This window comes from Tinamus guttatus, unplaced genomic scaffold (assembly GCF_059628265.1).
Source record: "Tinamus guttatus ecotype Peru unplaced genomic scaffold, ASM5962826v1 Tinamus_guttatus_pri_ptg000008l, whole genome shotgun sequence".
Taxonomy (NCBI): domain Eukaryota; kingdom Metazoa; phylum Chordata; class Aves; order Tinamiformes; family Tinamidae; genus Tinamus; species Tinamus guttatus.
Window position 1 is genome coordinate 1,842,784 of NW_028288542.1, and position 27,827 is coordinate 1,870,610.

General features: G+C 35.7%; 1 protein-coding gene across 7 annotated transcripts in view; it reads right to left on the reverse strand.

Moving 5' to 3' along the window:
- The window catches only part of DMD (dystrophin), a 1,078,552-nt gene that overhangs the window by 734,364 nt on the left and 316,361 nt on the right, over positions 1 to 27,827 (reverse strand). For all 7 annotated transcript variants that reach the window (XM_088521823.1, XM_088521851.1, XM_088521829.1 and 4 more), the window contains exon 8: positions 22,295 to 22,476. In XM_088521823.1, coding sequence (XP_088377949.1) covers positions 22,295 to 22,476 — 182 coding nt within the window. The remainder of the gene's footprint in view (positions 1 to 22,294; positions 22,477 to 27,827) is intronic.

The window sequence follows — 27,827 nt, forward strand, 5'->3', positions numbered from 1 at the left end:
GTGTAACTTCTAAATGTACTAAAGACTTGAATAATGTCTTCTTTAAAGTAGACTACTCTCAGGGAGAACTTTTAAATGTTCCATGTTAATAATATATTTTAGAAGTCCATAAATAGAAAATTTATTAAAATGTATAAACAGAAGAATGAGATTGAAATAGGCAAATTTTGTCTTAGGTAGAGGAAATACAAAAGTGAAGAATTATTTCTTTAACACATCCTATAGGGATCCAAGAAAAAATGCAGACTTTATTACTTTTCTAACCAAAGACAGACAGCCAATTAGAAAAATCAAGGCATCCAAAGCTGTTCTGTTGAAATAAGCTTGCAGATTTCAAAAATAGGTCTACAGAAAGTAGTAAAAGCCAAAAGTTAAAAGTTAAACAAAAAATCAAGATTTTATTCATTTTCAGATATACTTCATTATATATTCTACAACTTTACAGTTAAGCCACTATGAAAATGCATCTCCAATTTTATGGCTCCATCATTCTAGATTGTTAAGTAGTCTTTTCCTTTCACCATCCTACTTAGTTGTTGCTAGCTCCTCTGTTTCTTTATTTTATATTCTCTCTCTCTTCTGCTCCTGCTGTCACCAAAACCAATGTTGTTCCATGACATTTTTCATTTTATTATATCAGTCATCTGAGTATTCTGTTTGCTCTCCCCTCTCACCTTTATGCCTCTCCTACAAGGACCTAACACAGCACCATACACACACACACACACACACACACACACACACACACTTATTCACTCCTTCCTTATTACCTTCACTAGCTTCTATTTCCTTCACTGTTTTCATTCAAACCTTGTATTCACCCTGTAGGACTTTTGCAATTCTTCAACTACCAGCACACTATTCCTAATTTCCCTGTTATGACCTTCCTTGAGGACTATTTACTTCCAAAGCAAAACCTTTTTACCTCCTTTTCCAAATAAAAAAAAAAAAAAAGTGATTTTCTTCTATGTCTGAAAATTATTTCTCAGGCTTGCTCCCACACTGTCAGCACCAAGCACCCGGGCATCTGCTGTAGATATTCCAACCTTTTAATCTAGGTCTCAGCCAATGAACGGCAAAGCCCCCAGAAAATAACCAAAAGAAAACTTGAACCAATCAGAACAATATAAAGAGAATGCCTTATATTCTTCCAGCTAACTAAAACAGTTGAGCATGAAACAAGAATGGTATCTTGCTGATTTGATACCAGACTCTGTTTTCCATTATTGGACAGCTAATTCCACATTATAATTATGTTATATAATCACAACATAATCCCACTATACATTTTATAGATAAAGGAAGAAGGGCGGAATGAAAACTGTTCTATCATCTTTGACCAGAAGCAACAACTCCCTGTTGCAGAGTAGAAAGGAAGAAACAGCAATCAACCAGCTGTAGCGATTCTACTAAATAAATTATGGTAGAGGAAAGTCTCCAAATGGTTCATTATCTGTTAAAATTTCTACATCACAGTGAAAGAGAGTGTTTGCTGCTTTTTTTTTTTAATATTGTCCTTGCAATCAGATAAAGCTGTCTTCTAATTTCTGAAATTAATTACAAAATACAGAATTGCAAAATGCTAACATTCTCTCTGCCTATAATTCAGTAGCTGTTGGACCTTATAAATCCTGTTTTGGTTAGATTCTTGCTTATATTTCCATCAAGAGAACGGACATAGGATTTGATGGAATTACAGCTTAATTTTTAAAAAGTATACAAAAAATCAAGTGCTGCAGCCTCCCAGCAGTCTTGACAGGAGATCTTAAAATAATTTCCATTGCAACCCATTAGCAAGTCAACATAACATTTTGCATAATTAGGTAAGGATTAGGATTCATGATCTATTGCACCTGCTTGTGCTACCACAACCTTTTTTTTTTCGCTCATCAAGTCCATTGAATAAATGGAACCCGATAATGTCAACATTAGCCCATCCAGGGACTTGATTAAAAGTTCATGAAATGACAATGCAGAGGACAGCAGGCAGTCACACCTGCATATGCAGAAAAAAAAAAAGGATTTGAAATTTGATATTGCTGTTCAGAAGACCATTTGATAATTTTGATCTTAATAAACTGGGAGAATATGAAAAACCTGTCAGCAAACATAAGATGCAGAAAGAACATCAACTCATGTAGGAAATTATCCTGATACCTTGACTCAATTTTCCTGAAGGAACTGTGAGGAAAACTTGCATGGAAGACTATGAAGGAGCACAAATACAACACTTGACCCTCACACACTGCATAGAATGATTCTATTTAATATTTTACAGTTGTTGTTCAGTGTGTGTACACCTAAATCCTTGTCTCACAGCAGTTTTTAAATCTTATTTTTATTCAGAACTTTTCAATAGTTAATAGGGTTCTTCCAGTAGTCCCCAAACGTCATCAACATCTATATATTCCCTCTACTTTAGGGGTATTGGAACAAAGGACAAAGTTCAAGGTGACCGATTCAAGACACGTAAGGCCTGATTAGCCAGGGTCCTACACAGTATTTTATTACTTTGAAGCATACTTCTCAGAAAATCCATCTGCTCAATGCTTCATCAGTTTAGATCTCACATAATGCACATAGAAACTCAGAACATGTCTGAAAGATTACCTTGCTCAGACACAAGCGTGTGTGGTAAGGTAAGAATATTCCTGAGCAGCACTAACCCATTTTAATCCTTAAAATCTGGCATTTCCTCCCTCCTTAATACTTTTCACGAAAGCATATAGCTGCAGCACTGACCTATGGAGGAGAGATGTGCAATGGGTCTTGAGAACTAAGCATCAGTGATCCCTAAATGCAAGTTGTCCTCACCACACAGCCCAGACTCACTTTTAGAACAGGTTCCTTCTGTTCACTGACAGATATAAATATACCAATTCTGAAATTCAAAACTCTATCCTAATGCATCTACGCAAGACACAGAATTTATGGTATTTTAGGCAACCTGAATTATGTTATTTCTCCTCTCCTAGGCAGTTGACCTGAATAACATTCCCTTAACAGAGAACAAACCTCTGTTTTGTGTATGTGATTTCCAGAGAAAGCGAGGGAAGGGGAAGGAGGAAGGGAGGGAAGGAGCTAATTTTCAGAAGAGGAATCCCATCTCTTGGCAGTGGCAGCTCCATGGAACATGTAAGCTGGTTTGGGAGATACTCCCAAATAGCAGAAAAAACAGTGAGATGTGTAAATTCTGCACTCTACCACAGACACTGTAGAGAAAAACAGGCACCAACCTATTTTAGCTGCCTACTTGAAACCATCTGTGTTCACTTTTATCTATCCACTGTCATCAGCCCTTCATTTTAGATTCAGTTTTCTCGACAGCACCTAGGCCCAGATTCTGTTGCCCAGGTCGCATACTTTGGCTTCAAGTTCAGCTGTTAAAATTTACATGTAGGCTCAATTTAGGGAAATTTTTAATTCTGCCATACCTAAGTAAATCTGAGTCCTTTCCAGAAACAACTATCCCCTGTCCAACTTCTTAAAAGACACAGAACAGGGAAGTAAGAGCTTTTGAAAAAAAAAAAACTCTCTATTATTCTATAATGCAAATAAAAGAGTTCATTGCTTCCTCACTTAATATTCGCTAACCGGTAGGTTGCTTTGACTAAATTTTTTAGTCCAACAAGAGGCAAACACAATCAATAATGCTTCTTCAAAACCACTGTATTTTGGTAACATTATAAATACTTAGTATCACTATAAACACCATACGGATTTGGGGCAGAAGAATTACACATGAACTGGCAGCATTCCCAGACTGTCTACAGTAGAGAGTAGGGCTTTTCTGAAGTATCTTGTACATGGCTACACATTTGTTTGCTCAAGGTAATGTAAGAAGAATAAAAAACATTTTACAGTCACATTTTATAAAGTTAATCTAATAAAAGTTGCAAGACATGGACAGGTTTAAAGAAGGTAATGGAAAGGGTAGAAACACACACATAAAGTTTAATTTTCTATTCAAATTAATTGTTGTCTATACTGTTGGGAATTTTCAGAATTAAGAATTCACAGAAGAAAAAAAATGCTACTTTCAATTAAGGTTTCTTCCCTCAAGTTACCAGTCACACTAGCAGATATAGAACAAAAAATCCCCAATTATAATGGACGGAAACAAAATAGCTTTAATCAAGACATTTAAACGTGCTCTCTTTCAAAATTTTAAATCTAAGAATCTTACCCAATCTGTCCACTCGTTTGCATTGCATTTGTATTATTTTTTCCATGACCTCTGACGAGAAAAAGCAACTAGTTAAGTAGTATATGTTGTTAAATATAATGCAGGCCATAACCTCAAATATATTATAGCCATAATCTATATTGTTTTCTACCAGATTAAAATGATGACATAAGATTAATCGAACCAAAGATCATTTTTCAGTTTAATTTAATCACTCTGGCTTGCTACTGATTCTACTATTATTTTGGGTTACCAAGCCATGATGGCTCTTTTCAGGATCTTCATTTAAAAAATCATATTTTTATTATTAAATTTAAGTTTTGGAAGTTGAATAAGCAAAGCAGAGATTTAATTTAATATATAACATTAAAACATTGCTTAGATTGATATATTAAAGCACATTAACAGATTCTTTTTTCCAGCTTTTAAACTATTTTAATGTCATCTCCTGGAGACTCAGTTAAAATAAAATTGTAATTACAAACTGCAAATTGATTTTGTTGTTTTTTAGTTTAATTGCAATCAATTTCAGATGTTTCAAATGAAACTCTCTTCAGAATTTCTTAAGGCTGTCTACTGCTGTACATGACCAAAGTATCAAAATGTCTTCAAAATCATCAACAAGGGACATCAACTATAAAAAGAAAAAAGATACATTTATAAAAATGACTTTTTTTTTTGAGGCATAACATCTCACTGTTGAAGTTGAGGGTGGAGATCTGGTAACTTCTGAGTACTCAGTATCATATGCTATTATAGTTGGAAGTCTTCATTAAAAAAGTATTTTCCAAAGTCTTCTGAAATCTCAGAGAACATAATTTTCCTCTTTAAACTTAAACTTTTCTATATGCATTTTAGTCTCTGTTGAATTTTAAGAGGTTTTTTTTTATTTTAAACAGATATCATAGAAATAAATTTTCAATTTAAGAATAAATTTTCAATTTAAACTTAAAAGTAAACAAGTTTTGCTGTTGCCAAAGAGGCTTAAGTGATTTAATGCTTTTTACAAATGCTGTAGTGTGATTACCTTGCCTGGTCTACATGCTCTGAATATTAAATCAAAGGCTGAAAATGAGAAAAAATACTAACTAGCCATCAGCCAAAGGAGATCTCTTTCTCTTCTGAATGCACAGCATAGCTTTTATAAATCAAGAAACAATATAGAAGTTATTACACATATTTTCAATAGATAATAAAACCGGGAATTACCAAGAAGTATTTCTAGGTATACAGAAGAATATATTAAAACCTTCCTAAATGTTTATAGAGACACAAAAGCATCAGAGTGGAAGAATCAGAGAATAACTTATTGAGAGCTGTTAAATATAGATCTACTATCTCTGGCTCAGAAAATTTACAGGGGTTCTACATATGTAATTAGTCTTACCTCTTTTCTTATGTATCTATTATTGGTCATAGCTGGAAACAGTATACCATATTTGTTAAAAACTTTGTTCTGACCAATTAAAACCACTCTGACACTGCATAGACTTACTGAAGAGGCTCTTAAACCTAACTGTTGTTGTACAAAAGCAGAAACTGGGTATTTTCATGCTCTGTATCTTAAAACTAACAGGGCTATTTCTGAGAAATTTTGCAAAATTCCATGATAGACAACTAAAGACATCTTGATTACAAGAGTTATTGTGTGCTTAAGTTATTATTGATTCCTTTTACCTCCCACATCTTACAATTACATTGTCATTTCCTTTATTTGCCTCTCAGAATTTGGTGAAATGTCATCTATGAAATTTAAGAATGAATAAAATAATTTATCTTCAACAAAAATAAATGCATCTTTTTATAGTTGAAAGAATTTGTTACTGTCACCTTACTTAGTCACTGTGTAATGAAGTGCTGCATAGTGAATTTACATGTGAAAAATAACATTTATGGCAACAGAGTCATATTAGGCAATCTTGAAATAATCTCTATTTTGTGGTTTTGTGGGCTTTTTTTTTTTTTTTCAGAGATATTTGTCCATGCATTTTTCATGTTAAAAAATTCAAAATAGTTTCTGACATAAAAGAGAAACACTATTCCATTCCCATAGTTACTATTTCAAAGGTAACATTTCCACTTTATATACACGTAGTAGATACAATAAGTTACCAAACTCTATTATTTATTCTCTTGTAAACACAAATTATACCCCATTGTCAGCCTGAGATGATGAAGCAGAGTTATCCTAAAATAACTACATGCAAAAACACTTCAAAGACCATTATTTTCTCATGCATTTATTTTTTATTGTTCACATTAAATTATACCACAGTTAACTGACTAAAATATTACTTGTTTATTAAGGAAAAATAACGAGGTTGTTTTTGGTGATGTGACCTGAATTTAGCTTCAGGTTCCGTTAGGAGAAAATTCTCTTAATTAAAATCACTTCTCAGATATAATTACTGGTGCGGTGGGCCTAGAAGCATACTTCAGGAACAACAATGCATTTTAGGATTCTAATTCCATTAATATGGAGTATATGAAACAGTGAAGTGTAGCTTGCATAGCTGCCAAATTCTTTAACATAGTTTCATGCTAATAATAATAATAATAAAACAGTTTAAAACTGCATTATAATTAGGTAAATGTACTATTTTCAGCTACATTCTCCTCTACATTATCCCCAGCCTTCTCAACATTTTGTTTTTATCTTCCTCTTTTCACTTTCCAGTTGCAATCTATTAAAGAGCAATTTTTCAATTGCTAGAATTGTAGACCTTTTGGAATTCCTCCTTTTTTTTCTTTCTTTCTTTTTTTCCTCCCACCAATTACAATCTCCTAGGGCTAAATTAACTATTTTACTTCTTCAAATGAATAGCAGAATGTTGAAACAGAATCCATACATATTTTATCAGACAGTTTTGCCTGATATTCCTCATGTGAGAGAAAAACAATTGTTTTACAAATGAAATTTTGCCAAGTGATATTTCCCTTTATCATATAAAATACATTCATTTTTAACAAAATGTCATAACACATGAATTTAAATTATATGCCACATATAATATGCTATATATATCACATAGCTTTGCAGTAGCTCTACTAACAAACACAGATAGGAGGTTGAACAATGAAAAGAGGAGTTAAAATTGTGAAAACTAGGAGGCCAAACATAAAAGAACTGTTAGATGTTAGTATAAAGGCCATAATTATAGCAGAGAATGGATTTGGAATTGAATTTAAAAGGAGTAAGTGCGCAGAGAAGCAGAAGTAGTAAAGCATGGTATGTCATAACAGAGAAACTGTTTACTTGATTCCAGAGAGAAGATACAAAAGCAACGTGATTAAGAACAGATGCGAGTAGGAATAATGAAATCAAAGAAATAATGAAGCCAATTTTTTATGATCACAAAAATTAGGAATGAAATTGAAGGTATTCTGAAAAGGAATGGATAATTACAGGTAAACTACAGAATATTTCTAAAAAGGTAATTGTATTGCAAATTGCATAATGACATAAATGGGCTGTAACGACACGCAAAAAAACTAGCTGAAGAAAAAACTTACTTATTAAGAAAGGCAAATAAACTGGTCAAATCAAACTATATACATAATCAAACTGTATACAGATTGCACAGAGGAATTGATTTCTTATTCCTTGTAATATCTGCAAAAGAAATTATGTGGGAAAACTGCACTCTATTTGCAATCAGCATACAACATGTGGTGACATTGGTTATCACACTCTAATATCTTTTAAAACGGACACAATATTGCAGAATCTCTGCTCCTTGATTACACTATCAAATCTGGCAATAATTCAACCACTGAACTCCTAGTAAATTAATACTAAGTACAAGAACATTGTGCTTTCCCTAAAGGTTTCTACAAATAGCACATTGGCTTCCATTTAGTTGCGCATTTCTACTACCTTATTTTTCTGGCATGTAAGACTAATATCTATCCCTTCTTGATGAAATGTGTTTAGTGAAATACATATATATAAAACTGAAGAATTCATGCTTTCAGTTAAAAAAAATAAGCTATGTATAATTAACGTTTTACATGCATCCATATTTTTTGATTAAATCTGAGACAAATATCTCAAAATTTGCAAACTGCAGTATCAATTGCAAATCTCTGTTTCTGAAACTATCCTACACACCCTATACACTTATGCCTATACACTTCTGCATTCTTAATTGCTTTTGCTTTAAAATACAAGATTTTTGTCTATAAAAGTGTTCCACTTCTGCATCCAAACTTTATGACAGTGAAATGAGAAAATATTTTAAAATGCATGCCTCTTACTTTAGATAATAACAACTAAATCATTTCTGTTGATATTACCTCTTACCAAATTTTCTTTGCATAGTGTCCCAGGAAACATTTTATCCTGAATTGCATACAATAACACTATGTAAAAAGAAATCTTCAAAAAATTCAGTCAGCAGCACTGATCTGTCAAGTTAATCCCTTACTTGAATATGAAGAGCCTGACGCTCATACATCATTTTATTTTACTCTTAAAAGTTATTTGAATTAGGTTAGCAATACCGTACCACTGGAATGAAAACCCAGAAACGGCAAGAATAAAGAAAATGTGACAAAAATGCAAAGCCTGCAAACACGTCAGAGCGTAACTCTGAAGCTTCAGAGGGAAGCTCTAGTACAGTCTCTTTGACTCTAGTTCCTGCTCAAAAAATGACAAAAAGTTGTACATTCAATTCCCTGGGACTATTTAAGATGTCAACATGATTACACTTTAAACACTTACTTTAAATAGCATATTTTTAAAATAAGTGAATTATCAGGAATTACGTGCACTTGGAATAGCAAAAAAATCCATATTTAGGTGTCTAAATAGGCTATTCATTGACAGCCTTCTCAGTATAAGTCTTCTTTTAGCAACACGACAAGTGCATAATGAAAACTTAAATAAATTGCTCGAGAGGCAAACACAAAATGTATGTATGTACAATACATATGGCTTTTCTCTATATAAAGGCTGAAACCATCACCTGATTAAATAAAGACTTTTAGATGGCCACCAAATGATAACTCTCATTGCTAAAGGAGTCGACTGACAAATTACTATTGACCCACAGACCTCCAAGACATCCCACAAAGCAGCTGGAAGTACCTTTCACAGATCTGACAATGCAATATCCATTTAGTACTATCTCCTTGGCTCATTTCTGGCCTCAGGAAAAGATAATATGAATTAGCTGAATATCACTAACTTTGTTACATAAAATCCCTACAGAAAAGTTATAATGAAGATTAAAAAAAAAAAAAAAACACGTTTTAAATTAGTCAGGTTTTATGCAAAGACACACAAAATATACTCACTCTGTAGGGAAATGCTCTTTTACAAAAAGAAAAACAATGCAAGCTTTTTTTCCTTAAGTAATGTTAGAAGCCATAAATAACTAAATTACTTTAACACTGAATATGTTTCTCTTTAGATATCTAATACCTTGGCAATCAAGTTCACTTGTTAACTATATGGAATGTGAAAGATATGAAACTCTAATCAGTGAGCTATACTGAAAAGAGTAAGGTCTCAACACGAACTCTGAATAAAAGTGTATGACACACACAAATTCCCTCTTTTGAGAGACACAAAGTCATCTTCTAACTCATGACACAAAGTCAACTTCTTGCTCTATCTTTCTCCCCTTGCCTCACTGTTTTTGATTAGTATCTGAAGTTCCCTCATCTCAAAGTGATACCTCTTCTGGTATAGATCTTTTGCTGATAAAATAATGAATTACGTTTTAGAGTTCCTTTGTTCATAGTTTGGAAGCAAAGAAACTGGAGACAAACTAGTATTAGAGTACCTTTATTTCTTCAAAAAGATCAAATCAAAATTGAGAAGTCTTCCCCACTGAACAGAGTTCAATAAAAATATTTCAAAGTAACAGAAAGTATAGAAGACTTTTTTTTTTCCAAAGAGACTGGGAAAAAAATCTAATTTATATTCTTGTAAACTGAAGAAATATCATCATAATATGCAGGAAACTGCCATTCAATTTCAAGCTGACACACATAATCTATTGACCAACAGGACAGAAATAATTTGTAGTTTTGTTTAAATGAAGATGAAATGGTTCATGCAACTTTGGTAAAGAAGCATACTTTCTTACATCAGCTAGGATGCTAAGTGTCAACAAGAGAATGCGAAATATCATAGTAGAAATGTATAAAGTAGAGAAAAAAAAAAAGTCTGTCTACATAAAATACCAAACAAGACAAGTGTATACCATGCATCACCTGAGTATTCTTTTTTGGTTTTAACTTTGACTAAACATGCGTGTTAATTCTATTTACATTAATGGACATTATGCTTTTATATTGAAAGATTCTCTCAATGACAGGTAAATCATTACTTATTCTTTGCTTCTTCTATTCTTATTCTCTAGTTTATTCATGACTAGAAGGTAAACATATTTCATTTTATTGTATTTTCCCAGTGACATGAAATATTCTTTGCAGACATTCTTCAGAAATTACTAGTTTTTTTTCTATTAATAAATTTCATATTTTAACACCATAAGCAAGATATCATCTTCCATTCCTTAAAACAAAAGCATTTTTGTTTTCTTAAATTAGATGTCTCATTATGACATTGACAGTTAAACTAAGCTGAGAAACAGATTTCTAAGCAAATTCTTCAAGATGTCTGCTTTCCTGAAAGCATTAAGTACCATTGTCTGAAAAGCTAGTCCTTAGCTAGAAACCAATAATGAAATTCCATGAAATAAGAAGTCATAAAACACACAAAATAAGAACTCATAACATCTGTTGCCAGAAATTACTCCAGCAGAACTAATAATAAATAACTTCTATTCTAAAAATAAATGAACTATATATAATATCTTTTCTAGAGTTTAAAGCAATTATGTTCCTATTCTACTTGCAATAAGTGCTCTGTACCATCTACAGGTTTCACTTTACCAGTTCATATATCATATCACTATCTGTCTGTTCATAACAGTGCTGTATTTTCATGTGCCCTGCCAGTATAGCCCAGGTTTCAAAAAGCAGGATTTTAATATCCTTAAAAATATCCCTTCACAGTGCCTCTTTTTTTCCTTTTCCACTCTAATGCTGTTACTCCCAGAGTATTTTGAATACTTTTTGCATTTTTAAGAATTTTACCTCATCTAAATATATGTATTATAGTATTTCTTTGCTGGAAATAACCTAATAATTAATAAAGCAAATGCTTACTGCAACAAGAGCGTGGGTAAGTTCCAAAACAGCACATTTTTCCATATGATTTGGTATTTTACAGGTCCAATCTCCATTATATTTTATCACGCTTTCAAGAAAGTTCTGAAGAGCAAGAACATTGGAAAACTGTTTCCCCCATTCTCCCACTTAGTTGTTCTTTTAAAAGACATTGCCTCTTCCCGCTTCTTCCCTTAACTCACCGATGATCTCAGACTACAGACTACTCAGACACCTACCATAACCATATTTCTAAGAATATGTCAAGAATCTCACTAAAGCACTTAGTGTCAAAACGGGCAAAACAAAATTCCTTAGTACTGCTCCAGGCATAGACACAAATGCCTTTGCTGCTGCTTGCAATGAATATTTGAAATCAATATGAATACTTAACTTTGATCTGGAGTCTGTGTATGCACTAAAGAAACATGAAGCATATTTTGCAAAATCTAAGAGGGAGAGTCGTCCGTACGAGAATTGCAACACACAATTTCCATTGCAGCAGAATCACTGGGGCAGGAAAGGAGAAATGTGGCACTTAATGATCAGTAGAGGTTAGTAGTCGACTTTCTGCAGGTCAGTATTTCTTGTAAACATGCAGAACTGCCTGACTTACTTACAAATGTGAGCTACCAAATGCCAAGCCACATTTCTCACAGACTCTCAAAACCTGTAACTGCAATTCTACTCATACCAATATGGGGCAGGGGACAGGGGGAAGTATTGCCCCTGCTCCCTCCACCTTTTCATAAAATGATGCTATAGAGAACAGGAAGTTAAGTTAAACTCTATCTAAGTGATGCAACTAATACTTAGTAAAAGCACTTGTAACTAGGAAATGCAAACCTTACTCTTTTAGTGACATTTGTATATGTACAGTCCACACTTCAAGTAATCCTCTAAAAGCAATACCATCTGAACATAAATCATCCCTGCTGTTCATTTACAGAAAATAAAGGCAGAGGAAACTCAGATGGAACTACCAGGCTCAAGAAAACATCCTCTGGGTAATGAGGCACAACTGAGCTGCTCAGAAAACAGCAGCACTGGAGCAAACTTCTACTGCTATTCCTGAGCATATGTACAAAATGCGGCGCTGCCATCAGCACATCAGAACTGCAGTATTTCTTTGTTCTTCTTTGATTTTGTTTTAATAATAATCCTTAGTTGGAGACACAAAAATGTGATCAGACTAACATCTGAGCAGATAGTCTCATTGTTGCCATTTTTTTAATTACTATGAAATCTAGATAAATGAATCATTAAGAAAACTATTAATAAACTGTTTTTTGACAGCAAGATATGGACACTTATGAACCAAAATTTTACGATTGAGAAGCTCACCTAATATACAGGGATGAGTCCTAATTTAATATTAATCAGATGAGAAACTGTTTAGAATGCTGTTTTTATCTCTAAAATAAAATTTAAAATTGTTGATTACAGAGGTTTCTTAAGAGATAGGAGGTTCTCTTTTCACACTTCTGCATTTCAAATGTTTAACTAGATATAATAAAGGAGTGCAGTGTGGGAATCTGTGTTTTAATGCAGATGAGGTAAATACTCATCTAAATTTAACCAAGTATAAGGGAAAAAGAAATCAAGGACAAAGTATACTATTTAAAGTACATAGAGTTCTCTGTACAGAAATATTTTTACTGATACGATAATCAGGGTATGACCTACATATCCTTGCCATTTTTCTAGTAGCATGAAATAAAGCTTTAAAATAAGCCAAACAAAGTTAACATATTACCATTTTTTTTTTCTAACCATCACATATTATTCACACTTAACCATCTATAGGTAAACCAGTGTGGTATTTTCTTTATTAGATTAAATTGGAATGTACAAGAAATAAAGTTGTATTTTATCTATAACATTTTCTGTTTTCTGAATAACTCATTATTCTTTTTTATGAGTCTGTATGGCATAGTCTAATAATTCACATGGGATGTACCACATTCTATTTCTATTTAAGCATTCCTATGCTTAAAAAAAGCTTTATTACTATGTTATGTTGAAAACTTATTTTAAAAATTCTTGCAAAAAAACAACAACAAAAAAGTCTAGTATATGGTTTTTAAAGTCAGTTAACTCAGGCAAAGTTTCCATGAGATGTAGAATTTGGAAAATATTTACTCCTTGAGTAAAATTCTAGAGAAGCATCTGTGCTGGTTGGACATGATAGAACAGTTTAAATTGTGAACAGGCAGCAGATAAGTGGAGTGTGGAGGAAAAGGAAAATGTCCAAAACAATTTCTGGACTCTCAAGCAGATGCCTGCTACTTAGTAGCTGCAACCAGTAGAGACAGGTTGCAAATTTTGGTAACACTTGGACTAAAGGGTGGCACATCCTAAACCCTCCCATGGATACAAAGCCAAGAGATACAAGCACTAACTAGGAGGCTGTGCTGCTGCTCGGTATTTGAATTGGGAAAACTTTTTTATTCATAAACTTCTATATTTATGAACTTATTTTGGGCTGACCCTCCTGGACCAGCAGTGTCCTCCCTGCTGGGAGTGGGTGAAGTAGAAAAACATGTAGGAGAAAGGCTCCAATCTTGAATGCTCTTCAACACCCACCTAGCCAGACCACCCTAGCCAGACCACCCTAGCTAGACCCCTACTTTGTCTCACCCCGACAGTATCCTAACATTTTTCTGCAGCAAAAATACTTGAAAAGAGTCTACAATATTCCAACCAAAGAAGTCACAAAAATTAGTTAAACTTGCTGCTGGAATATAATCTATAAATGAACCATTTATAATAAGTGTATATAGAAAAATATATAGACTATATGTAATCTATATAGGAAATATAGTTTATAAATGAAGCAGTGACACAAAATCAAAGTGTCACATTGACACCCTTTTAAGCCCAGAGTCCTGTAGCTGCCATCAGTTTGCCAGACTGCAATTGACAAGTTAGAATATAATATGCCTGAAATTGTTTGCTTTATTTTGCAAACTGTTCCTTGAAAACAATGCATTCAGGAGATCTCCTTCAAAAATCCCTAAGAATATTAATTCTCCATTGAAGCATGAATAAAAACAGAATAGCCTTATCCTTTAGCAATATTTAGCTACTAAAAAGCATTTCAAAAGCTTGTATTCAGGATCTTCTTATTGTTGGCCATAATCCCTATTTTTCCAAAGTTCACCATTCGTAATGTATCGGACTATTTTATTTCTATTTCAATAGTCACTACGGTTAATTTAAATTAAGTTAAGCATGTAAATAATTGGATCCCTTCCCAGATGAAGGCTGAATTTCTATTCCAGCCTGAAATGGTAAAGTGTTTATACAGTATTAGCAACAGAGTTCCAATCATTGCGCTTACATTATGCTGGTAAAAAAAAAAAAAAATCTTATCCTTACCGTCTTCGTAAAGAGACAGTTAGTTTTGAGATAACGAGGACTCATCCTCAAAATACGATCAATGATAAAGAATACTGATGTATCCAGCAGTGAAAAAGCTGGATGAACAGCTGAAAGTGGTGGGGAGAAAAAGCAGGATGAATAAATGTTATGCTGAGAACCTAAAGGACATGCTTTTCTTTTCATGTAACTCAAGTTGCTTTTATCTAGCCTCTAACTATGAGAAAGCTTTATTTTGGTTCAAGGCAGAGCAATATTGTAATATTGTGATGCTGAAGTCTGCCGCATAGATGAATGCTGAAGGGTCCCAGGACAGATGCCTCACAACAGTTCTAAAGAAGTTAACTACCTGGCAGAAAGCCAACAGGGTAGTAAGCAAAGGCTGAGAAAACCAGAAATCTCAAGGTCAGGCAAGGTCACTGTGCGTTGTGAGTAAATTCAACTAAAGTTTATAATGAATTTCCAGTGGCCTTTCAGGTTAATTACTGCATTCATAACTCATGTGAAAAGACCAGTATTTTAACCACAAAACACGAGGCAAAATTATGCTATACTGCTTCTGTATGCTAACGGCAGCCAGACAAGAACTAGGAACTTCTGTTTTACTTTACCTTTAAAAAGACATTTTAGCTACCCAAGACAGCATCCTCTATGTCCTATGGATTTCACATAGGTGAGGAAGAGAGATAGGGAAAGAAAATATTTTTGGAAAGATAAAATATAATTTATGGGTATGTATCAATGGTATGAAATGATGTAATCGAAACAAACAGGCTTTCACAAATTTAGAACAGAAGCTGGAGAGTAATTTCAAAAGGGAATTTTGAAATATCTCAGGAAACTGAGGATCTCTTTTCTAAGTGAAGCTAGAAACACTATCTGATTAATGAGCCTGAATTCAAGAGAAAAGATACGGAGCTGCAAAGCACATCAGGTAACTGCTGAGAGGTAACTGCCATCTGAAACTTGACAACATAAATACTTTCTTCTGAGCCTTTCTTAATCCTATATGCAGGCGATTCAAGGATATATATTTGAGCATGTTGATAAGGTTTGCACAAGCTTATAAACACTTTCTAAGCAAAGAAGGCAGGGGAGGATAACTTTTTTCCCTAGCTTTGGTAGAACTGCCATTCAGGTTAGTAATAAGATTTTAAAAGGCTCAACCTCTTCAAAAGGATGTGGTCAAGAACAGACTGAAGAAGACAGCACTGACTGCACCAGTGCTTTGACTCTGAGGTGTATCATAGTTACTTGTTGAGCCAAAACTGCAATTGAAATCGTTAGTCTTGCAACTATATTTCTATAAGACAGATTAAGAATTCAGAAAGGAAGTACAGATTTAAAGACAACTGCACAGTTTTGATAATGCTATTAGAAAGTGTGAAAAACATGAGGATATGGAGAATGGAAAGGGAAATGTGACAGAGAAGAAGAGATGAGATGGAGCATACAAAGGAAAATTAGACTGACAGATGATGGGAAGTGTTGAGAAGCCAGGCACACAGCTAAAGAAGGGGCTTTAAGGTTTCAAAAAGAGAAATCCAGTACTCCAGAGCTGATGACTGGTATCAGAGGCTGGATGCTGCTACTTACAATTATAAATGAGGAATATGAATTTTGCATAAAGAATGCTCGTTTCTTCCTGTGTTACAAATGTTCATAGATAGAACTGTAAAACCCACAGAGGTACAGTGTGAGTCTGACTGTGGTCCATGATGTTTTGGATTGCCAGGGGATGGAAGAAGAATAGAAAGGGATTTTGACCCTTTCCCACCCTTCCAAAGCATTTCCATTAACGTTGCTCTTATGGAGCAGAGACAGTGTACTCTAGTTACATTCCCAAGCTTTCTACATCCTAATGTGGATTCTACTTTACACTGAGAAAACAGTGAGCTTTAGAAAAAAAGTTATTCCTTCTTGCCAATACAAAGCTTTAGAATCATTTCATTTTTACAATTTCTAAAATTGGTGCATGCATATATGGTAGAATTTTCAGGATAATATTATATCTTTGAAAAAGAGTTATTTCATTTACTTTTGTTCCTATTTTCAGTGGCATATGCTTGGATTACAAAACAACCGTCCCTGCTTGAGCAGAGGGTTGGACTAGATGATCTCCAGAGGTTCCTTCCAACCTCAACCACTCTGTGAATCTGTGAAAAGCTATTGGACTACTCTACCCAAAAGCATCACCCAATTAAATAGAAAGATATTTAAGACCAGTCTTAGCAGCTAGTACATACAAGTCCTGTAAAATGAAATTTTGCTGAGCTCTGAAATGAATAAATTACTTAAACCTTTACATAGATAACCTACATACATGAATAGCAAAAAACTCGACCCTTAGTAGTATTTATAACTTTGAAAATGGCAGATCACAGCAAAGTAAATCTGTTTTTCTTTGAATCACTGGATGAAGAGAAGAAACAGCTTCCCAAACTTCACAGAATTGGAGACATCACTGTTGTCCATTGTCTTAGCCCTGATTTGCCTACTGCAGTCTCTCCTGTACTACAGTACTAAATGACTAAAAATCATTGAAGTAGTTGCAATTTCAATACCAGTATTCAAAGATCGTAAAATAGCTGGAGGAAAATTGGAAGGCTATCAAGAATTCAAAAGAAATAGTATTTATTGTTTAATGCTAGGGAACGAACATTTAATTTGGTTAAAATAAATGGGATTATTAAGGTATATCAGCTTCAAACATCTAAAGCAAAAATTATCAACAAAGGACTATTTCACTAGGATTATAAATTTCTTTTAATACTTGTTAGTACTTGTTCTTCAAGAAATAAAAGACCAGAAGCAAAAATCATTGCCACAGATTAAGAACTGCAGGTATTGAATTGACACTATAGTAGTAGCAGTTTGTGATTGGTATTTTTCACTTGGGATTATTAACAGAATAGTTTTCAGCTGATAATGTTTGTTGTGAGTCTAGCACAATAAGACCCAATTCTACTTAGGTCTTTAGATTCTGCCAAATTGCCTTATTATTACTTCCAAATCCATGTCTGGAAACAAGAATACAAGATATGGACTGAAAAATAAAAAACTATTTTCTTGCTACTTACTAATAACTATTTTGTGGAGAATGAGATTTAATAATACCAACTCATAAACTATGTCTGATACTGGGGATGTTATTAAAAATTTGAATCAATTACAATAAAAGAAGCTTATAAACAAAGCTGAGTCATGAGATTCTAGTCTTATGAACTATCAGTTTAATAATTAATTAGAAGAAAGTTATATGAGTTTTAAACACCTTGTTCAAAAGCTACATTAATCATCAGCACGACACATTTGATGTTAGTATAACACGCTCATGTAGATATGCAAAGGATTTATTTCCTGGAGTATCTAAAGAAAGTCATTACTCAGTAAAATACCTGTCACTTGAAGAGTAGATTCAGAAAAGTGCTGAATTAGAAGTGTAAGTTTGAAATGCATTTTTAGAATGAACACATTTTTAGTTAGACAAAATTAAGTCATCACAAGAGAATCTCCTTTTCAAAAAATAATGCCAGTATGTCATGTAAAGTTATAAAAACTTGGACTACCAAAATTCTCAGTGCAAGGGTTACTTAAAACATTCTTTATTAAACTGTGATTATTTCAAGTCTTAAAAAACAAAACAAAACAAAAAGCAAAAACAAAAACAACAAAAATGCACAAAGCTGAATGTTGGCATGGCACCATTTGTGATGAAATTACCAGCTGTTATCATCCAAAACTCTACATCATATAAAGAATATTGCATTTAAAGTTCCTTTTCCTTCTTTCCTAAACTACAATGATCTTCTTAAAAATATTGCAATTCACTGTATCTCTTAACAAATAGAGGGCTGAGGAGAAGCAACAAAAAATTGTCAGTGCTTGTTTTTCTATTAACAAAACAGAGATGCATGTTGCCAAATACAACTTATGGTAGGTTTATTTTTTAGTACGCTTTTAAATCGATATACTTACTATAAATCAATAGACTATAAGTTAATATACTTTTTCAAAATGATTAAAAAAAGAAAGATTCTAATAAAGCATCACTATTTGAATTTTGTTCACTGGCAATCCAGAAAGCCTGTTTGACAGCCATGCAGCAGAAATGCACAGCAAAACAAAACCAGTTGACAGCTGCTAAGGAAGGCAGAAAAGAGTAAATTATCAAGGACAGCTATAAGCAAAACACACACATGCTTTCATTCCAAGCCCGAGGTTAACAAAAGAATTTTCAAAACACATGGCAATCTGGACAGACCTGTGGAGGAACCTGCCTCCTTTTTTGGTCAGGGGATGTAACATACACAGCCTGGGCATAGGTGTAACTTTTGAACCGAGGTTTAGGAGAAGATGAAGGGCCTTGGGGTACACTGACCGTGACCTATGAAGAAGAAATTGGAGGTCGAAAGAACAGGCATTTATGGACTGAAATGCAGACTACAGAAGTAAAACATTGCTAGGGAAAAGAAAAAGGAAAAGGGGAAGTGGGGCCAGGGAAAGAGAGCTGGCATCAGCAACTCTATTTTTCAAGGACAGGGTTGGTATCATAGAATCATAGAATCATAGAATGCTTAGGGTTGGAAGGGACCTCTAGAGATCATCTAGTCCAACCCCCCTGCATACGCAGGGACACCTAAAGCACGTGGCACAGGACTGCATCCAAGCGGGTTTTGAAGATCTCCAGAGAAGGAGACTCCACAACCTCTCTGGGCAGCCTGTTCCAGTGCTCTGTCACCCTCACTGTTAAGAAATTTTTCCTTAAGTTCCTATGGAATTTTAGATGTTTCAGTTTCCGGCCATTTCCTCTAGTCCTATCAGTGGCCACCACTGAAAAGAGACCATCACCGTCCTCTGCACTCCCTCCCTTGAGGTATTTATATACACTGATTAGATCCCCTCTCAGCCTTCTCTTCTCCAGGCTGAACAGGCCCAGCTCCCTCAGCCTCTCCTCATAGGGCAGATGTTCCAGGCCCCTGATCATCCTTGTAGCCCTGCGCTGGACTCTCTCCAGCAGCTCCACATCCCTCTTGTACTGTGGAGCCCAGAACTGGACACAGTACTCCAGATGCGGCCTCACCAGGGCTGAGTAGAGGGGCAGGATCACCTCCCTCGACCTGCTGGAGACGCTCTTCTTAATGCAGCCCAGGATCCCATTGGCCTTTTTGGCCACGAGGGCACACTGCTGCCTCATGGTCAACTTGTCGTCCACCATGACACCCAGGTCTTTCTCCGCAGAGCTGCTCTCCACAAGCTCGGTCCCCAGCCTGTACTGGTGTCTGGGGTTATTCCTCCCCAGGTGCAGGACCTTGCACTTGGCCTTGTTGAACTGCATGAGGTTTTTCACCGCCCAGTTGTCCAGTCTGTCCAGGTCCCTCTGGATGGCAGCACAGCCCTCTGGGGTATCGGCTACTCCTCCCAGTTTGGTATCATCAGCAAACTTGCTGAGGGAGCACTCTGTGCCTTCATCCAGGTCATTGATGAATAAATTGAACAGGACTGGACCAAGGACTGACCCCTGGGGGACCCCACTAGCCACAGGCCTCCAACTAGACTCTGCACCGCTGATCACCACTCTCTGGGCCCTGCCATCCAGCCAGTTCCTAATCCATCTCACTGTCCACTCATCTATCCCACACTTCCGGAGCTTGCCCAGGAGGATGTTGTGAGGGACGGTGTCAAAAGCCTTGGTGAAGTCGAGATAGACGACATCCACCGCTCTCCCCTCGTCTATCCAGCCAGTCATTTCATCATAGAAGGCTATCAGGTTAGTCAGGCAAGATTTTCCCTTGGTGAATCCATGCTGACTACTCTTGAGCACCTTCTTGTCCTCCATGTGCCTGGAGACAACAGCCAGTATGAGCCGTTCCATCACTTTTCCGGGGACGGAGGTGAGGCTGACTGGCCTGTAGTTGCCTGGGTCCCCCTTCTTGCCTTTTTTGAAGACTGGCGTGACATTGGCCTTCTTCCAGTCTTCCGGCACCTCCCCCGTTCTCCAGGATCTTTCAAAGATGATGGAGAGCGGCTTAGCTATGGCATCTGCCAGCTCCCGCAGCACTCTGGGGTGCATCCCATCAGGGCCCATGGATTTGTGGGTATCGAGGTTCCTTAGGTGCTCTCTGACCCAATCTTCCTCTACCCAGGGCAAGTCTTCCTCTCCACCCGCTTCTTCTCTTGCCTCTAGGGCCTGGGGCTCTAAAGGGCTGCCCTTGGTAAACACCGAAGCAAAGAAGGCATTGAGCAACTCTGCTTTTTCTGTGTTATTTGTAACCAAGGTGCCCATCCCGTCCTCCAGCGGACCCACGTTCTCCCTGATCTTCCTTTTGCTGTTAATGTATTTGAAGAATTTTTTTTTGTTATTTTTAACGTCCCTTGCCAGCTTGCCTTCCAGACGTGCCTTAGCTATCCTTGTCGCATCTCTGCACTCCCTGACTACGTTCCTGTATTTCTCCCAGGGGGCCTGTCCTTTTTTCCACATTCTGTATACCGCTGCCTTCTGCTTGAGCATTGCCACAAGCTCCCGGCTCATCCACGCAGGTCGCCTGCCCCCTCTGCCTCCCTTCCTACACACAGGGATGCACTGCTGCTGGGCGTGGAGGAAGTGCCGCTTGAAAACTAACCAGCTCTCTTGGGCCCCCCTGCCTTCTAGAGCACTAGCCCATGGGATTCTACCGAGGAGGTCTCTGAAGAGGCTAAAGTTGGCCCTCCTGAAGTCCATCGTCGCAAGGCTACTTACAGCCCTGCCTCCTCCTCGTTGAATCCTGAACTCCACCAACTCATGGTCACTGCAGCCGAGGCTACCCCCCACCTTAACATCTCCTACTAGGCCCTCCCTATTTGATAGCACGATACAGCAGTTCAATTTGAGTGAGAATCAGGAGAAGCTTTCATTTAATCTGACATCCCATCACGAAAACCACAAACTGTCAAGATTCAATCCCAGCAGAATTATCACTGCAAAGTTCTGTATAATTCACCAGCAATGGATGAAAAACAAGTAATCTCATAGTGAGACCTACATAATCAAAACCAACATTCATTTGCTCAGTGCTCCATAACAAAACTGAGCTTCCCAAAAGCAAGACAGAGATTAAACTGAGAACAAGTGCACAAGGCCTAAAATCCATGAAACACTTAAGCAGAAACTGGCTGATGGTTGAATCAAAAGCAAAGCTGATAAAGCAAACAGTGAAATGCCAGGGATTACACAAGAACTTTCTGAGAGGCCAATTATGAGCTAAGAACAGATGATCTTAAAATGCCACTGTAAATAAAATATAATAATAATAATAATAAAATGTATACAGTGAATATGTAGAAACGGCAAGAAGTTTCTACACATCCATGTTTAAATGGAAAATCTCCTAGGAAATACAGTACACAAATAGAATTCATGCAGCCAAGTATCCTGGATATCCTGGATAAAATCTCTTCAACACGGTTTAAACTATGCCTGTGGGTTTTTTTGCCCATCTATCACCATACTTTTAGTGTAGCTAAGGTAAACAGCCACTTCAAAGCAGTAGCAACAAAACAACTCACTCCTTGCGAAAAACGTTGTTGATGATGAACTTCTATGTGCTCTTCTCTAGTGATCCTTGAGGGTCGTGGCAATGTTTCCACCTCCCTGATGGCTTCCATGGTGACTTGCTGGGGCAGAACTTGGAAGAGGGAAGTCACATACATGAAGATGGACTTCTTATCTGGACAGACAGTTGCAACATCTGGAAAGCAGATTAACATATATCAGTTTCTATATCAGACAGTGTGCATGAGAAGATAACTAATAAAGTTCACGGAGAGTTGATAGACTAATGAGCAAACCATTGGTCATGTTAGTTCTCCAGAGACTAATTACAGCTTTATAATCAGTTTCATATCTGCATACCAGTGAGAAAGAGCCAAAGTTTAACAAGGTAGTTGTTTTCTTGTTCAATATTCTCTTCTATATTTCTTCTCCAGTGGAAATGCAGATACAATGCAATTTGACAGCATGACCCTCATTAGACAGAACTATAAATAGGAAAAGCTCTAGCTTCTTGTGTGGTGCAAATGCTGCAGCTACCACTTAGTAAATAAGTGTCCTTATTTTTTTATCTTACATATCCTCTTAATATCATTTAATCACTGGACTTGACAATGATATAGGGTGTAAAAGCTCTACAGGTTTATCTACTAAATAGGTTCATACAAAGTGCCTATGAAAGCCAACCTCTGACATAGGAGCCTATCTCTTATCCTTTATGTACTCTAAAACTTCTAAACTTCGTGATGACATAACAACTCTATTGAAAAAAAAAATCATTAAGTGCTCTACTTAGACGTAAACAGTAAGTACAAGTATCTTTTCAGGAACACAAAGATGATTTCAAGTTGTGCACATAGCTGTGACTTACCAGCAGGAAAAATGGCTGATCTGCCTCAACATACGAAGTCAATAACAATTTGTAAAAATGTAAGTTATGTGATAGCTCTTTTAAGTAGTTCCTTGGTTAGATGGCATTAAAATTTACATCAGTCAATTGAGTGAATCAAGATACACAGAGACTGTTGTACAAGAAACTTATCATTAATCCCATAAGTGTTTAAATATAAGTGCTGGCAGAAACCCAGGAGTTGTGCATTTTTACTATCATAGATTTATTCGGGCCTTGACAATATCTCAGAAGAATTGCAATCCATATATATTCTAGCAGACTAAATAATGCTACAAGACGGCTTCTCTTTCTCTCTTCCTAGAATGCAGAATATATAAGAGCAGGCATCATGTGCTAAAATATATCTCCATATATATTTGGAAATCAAGAAAAGGTACCTGGACAAGTATCAGTATTTTTGTTTTGGTTTTCTGTTTTATCTCCTTAGCTTTACTTGATACATTAGAAAAGAGAGCTGAAAATTTAGTTCTATTTAGAATTGGCTAGAAAAATGTTCCTCACCTTCCTCACCTCTGTTCCTCGCCTCCCCTCCAATATTTATTATCTCTGTAGTAATAATATGGTCATTTTAGAATATATGTGACTTTTCCAACCCAAGTACAGCCTGTGCCTCCACAGACTTCACTTCTGTGGTATTATTTCAGTCTGAAAACATTTTGCTAGCACTTCTTTTTGGCTTTGATAATTTAACAAAAAGCATTTTGCTCTCCTTGGTGTCTAATATTAATTTACGTTCACAAAACTATCCATCTCCTTATAAAGGCAAGGTACACACAGAAAGGTTATACACAAAAATAGCATTAATGCCAGCAGTGTTACTCTTCATTATTTTCCTTTTAGGCGTATTCTGGTAGTTAAGTAAACTCCTTATCCTATATCCTTATCAGATATCATAAATAAAGCATAAAGCTTACAAAAAATACACATGCTGAAAATTGTTTACCCACTCTGACAAATATATTTATGCATCTATCAGAATTCATTGCAAAAAAAGGAAAAGATATAATTATAATTATTGCATCAAAGAGAAAAGCAACCATGGTTACAAGGCCTGGAATTTCAATTGGTGTTTGAAAATTATTTTTGCAGTCTCCTGAATTACCAGACCAGGTAAGATGTCTGTTATCCTGTACTATACCTTTGCCTTCATATTCTTTTTCTCTTTGATGCCAATCTAACATATTCTCTTTGTCAACTGTTAGACTGACGGCTATTTGAAGTCTTAACAGGTGGCTAGAAAATAAATCTGAATTTAAAAAGTTTGTTGCAAGCAAATCTATCAGTTCCTTGGAAATGTGTGTCAGCCCTCAGTCTGAGGCAAATTCTTTCAGCTAACCTATACCCTCTAATGACTAATCCCTAAATCTCTGAAAATACAGAAATTCCTATTAAACTCAACATATGTGGGCTATACCATTACTAAGATACTGCTTTAGAGAAATAAAGGAAACACACAATTGGACATTTGTCCAAAGGTCCCATTTAGGGACCTTTTTCAAAAACAAGATGCCTTCTCCAAATCAAAATCAGAAGCAACACTCCATAGTTCTATTCACTTTCTTGGCAGCAACTAGTCAGATAGGATTTACAAAAATAAACAAGAATAGGAATTAGTTAGATTAGAGGTCAAACAAGACTTTAAAATGGAAAGTGTTACGATCTTAAGACAAATCCTATAATTATGTAAGTATTATGTAAGTGGTAAAAAACCAAATTATTGGATTCTTGAAGACATTGAAGAATTCTGAAAACTATTTCACCCTTTTAACAAGACACAGTTACAAGAAAGGACTGGGAAAAAAAATCCGGCAAGATTTTTCCAGTTATCAAGAGGAATCTACTGCTCTTGAAGACTTCATGCTGGCAGAATAAAGTTCTTCCGAAAAAAAAAGACACTGATTTTTAGACAAAATACACTGTTCAGAGAAGGAGTTTCTGGTATGTCCTATTACACATGAGCTCCTATCTTTAGAAGGATAGTTTCCTTTAGCATCATCTATAGCAAAATAAAAGAAACTCTCTGGCTATTGGAAGAGCAGTGGAGACTAGCCTGTCCATCTGAGGTCTCCAGCGAGCATCCTCCTCTTCCGCCATGCCAAACATAATTTTGGTTAGACACTCAAATTGGAACAGCAAAGAGAAACGAAAAAAACCCCACTATTTCCAAGACACAGACTGCAGAACATGTCTAATAATATGAAGACACGAAGAGCACTAGAATGCCAACATAAATTTTCATGAACTAAGTCATTTTGTTCATCTGGAGTTGCAGCTACTTGGCTTACAATCCCAAAAGAAAAGGAAGAACTTTAAACTGTAAAAGAAACTGCACACCCTGTTTAACCATTGCTGCCTACAAAAGCTTTATTCAGAAACAAATAGGCCCTATACATTTTCACAAAGACTTGATTTTTAAAAGCAAATTTTGACCATTTTCCAATGAACAAAATAACAAGTTTCTACAATTCACTTTAGTTTGGTTGTTTGTTGAGGATTAGTGGCTACAATAAACCTGGAATGTTCTGAAACAGAATGCTGGGCCAAAGAAAAAGGTTCAACCCTTCTAAGAGTGATCCACCAGTCAGTTTTGATATTCCTTGAATTTCACAAGTTTTTTTTTTTTTTCTCTCTCTTTGCCACATTATATTCTGTCAACAAGCAATTTTCTACAAGTAATTCTGGTGGAAAGAAGCACTTTGAAGAATTTGAAAGTGAGGATGGTACAAAGCAGTTAAATAATCTTCATTTTAGGAAGTGCTGTGCTTACCTACCAACAACAAAATCCAGGATTTCTCAATACTATATATAGAATCACAGAATGGTTGAGGTTGGACGGGACCTCTAGAGATCATCTAGTCCAACCCCCCTGCTCCAGCAGGGACACCTAGAGCACGGGACACAGGGTGACATCCAGGCGGGTTTGGAAGATCTCCAGAGAAGGAGACTCCACAGCCTCTCTGGGCAGCCCCTTCCAGTGCTCTGTCACCCTAAAGATAGCACACTGTCTTTGTGTACTGTGCATTAAAAAAGCATTGTTCTCACTTCTATAAGAAGACTCTCAAGATTGATTTGAATTTCAGAAATAGACATCACACAACTTCTTTCTTTCTTGATAAAGAGGCTTTTTTTCCTCTCAGTATTAAATATAATCTTTTATTTTAAAACTTATTAATGACACTAACAGAACATTAACGTTTATCAGAATTTCTGAAAACAAACACCTATCTTCAAATGCAACTGTTTAAGAGGACTTAAAATAGGTAACTAATTGAACAAGCTATTAGATTATTGAGATAAGACAGAACCTATCTAATATGTAAAATGCTTGTTTCAACAATGTAAATACATCACAGGAGGGACTGAGTCTTTGTGCGTATTTATACAGTAATGCCCACTGTGGCACCAGCCTCAACTGGAGCATCCAAGATGATGGCAAAGTAGAAATACCTACAAACATTGTAATGCAAAACAGGGCATAAATGAGGCAAGCTATTTTAACTAAGAATTAGTGGAAAAACAAAGCAAAACAAAAGCTTCTTGAGTCCTCTTTCAATGTGAAGGCTGAGGACACAGAAGCAGTTGCGATGGTTCAATTGTATGAGCTAATGATTTGATCTGGAAACATTCCTCAGAGTCAGGCACCCAGGCAGCCCTGGGGAATAAAAAGAGCCATATGCAAAAATTTGTGTATTCCCGTGATGTATTTAATTGTTTAGGCTTATTAAAAATATTTTGGAAATATGGACTTTATACAGACATATTATCAATCAGCTAAATTATTTACATATAAGACCTTAAAACTACTACTAACTTCAAAAGAATTTGCATCAGTGTTTACTCTCCATCCATGAAAAAAGAAAACACCTCCCTTAAGATACACAGAATAATGCAAGGGATAGCTGATTTTCTCCCATTTCCTTTTTTTATTCTCACATATAGCTTAGTCTAATGGTGACAAAACTCAAACTCTTTAGGAAACTATTAATTTAAAAAATGAGTCAACCCCAAAATCATAAACCCTTTTATCTATGCAGATCTGAGGAATGCCTGTTAAGCCAGCAGCCTAGGGCAACACTGAAAGAGGGAGAAAAAAAAATGAAAAAGAAAATCAAAAACAAAACAACACACACACACACAAAACACAGACAAAAATTCACTACCTAAACCACAGGAAACTTCTGTGGCTTCTGTGACTTCAGTCACAGGACAGGAGTATACTATGAATTGCTAGACAGTTTTACAATATAAATGAATGGGGAAAAAAAGAAAAAAAAAAGAAGTCAAAATGGGAGGACAATTGAATATTCTTAGTCTGAGAAAGATTAATTTAGAATATATTTTTTAAAAATGCTAAGGACCACCTGCACGCCTTTTGTTTACTCCTAATTCCCTCAAAATTCATTATTATTATATGTTGTTACATTATTTGTAGAAAAACTTTTACAAATAATGACAACTTAAAGGTTATGCCTTCTATCCTTTTACCCTCAAAAGGAATGATGAATTTCACCATGTTGAAACACCTATGAAAATCTAACAAGGTTCACCAACACACTTTGAATGAGCTTCCTAAGAGCCTATCAGTCACCTTGAATACTTTTTGACTTGGATGAACCATAACCCTCAAATGAAATCGT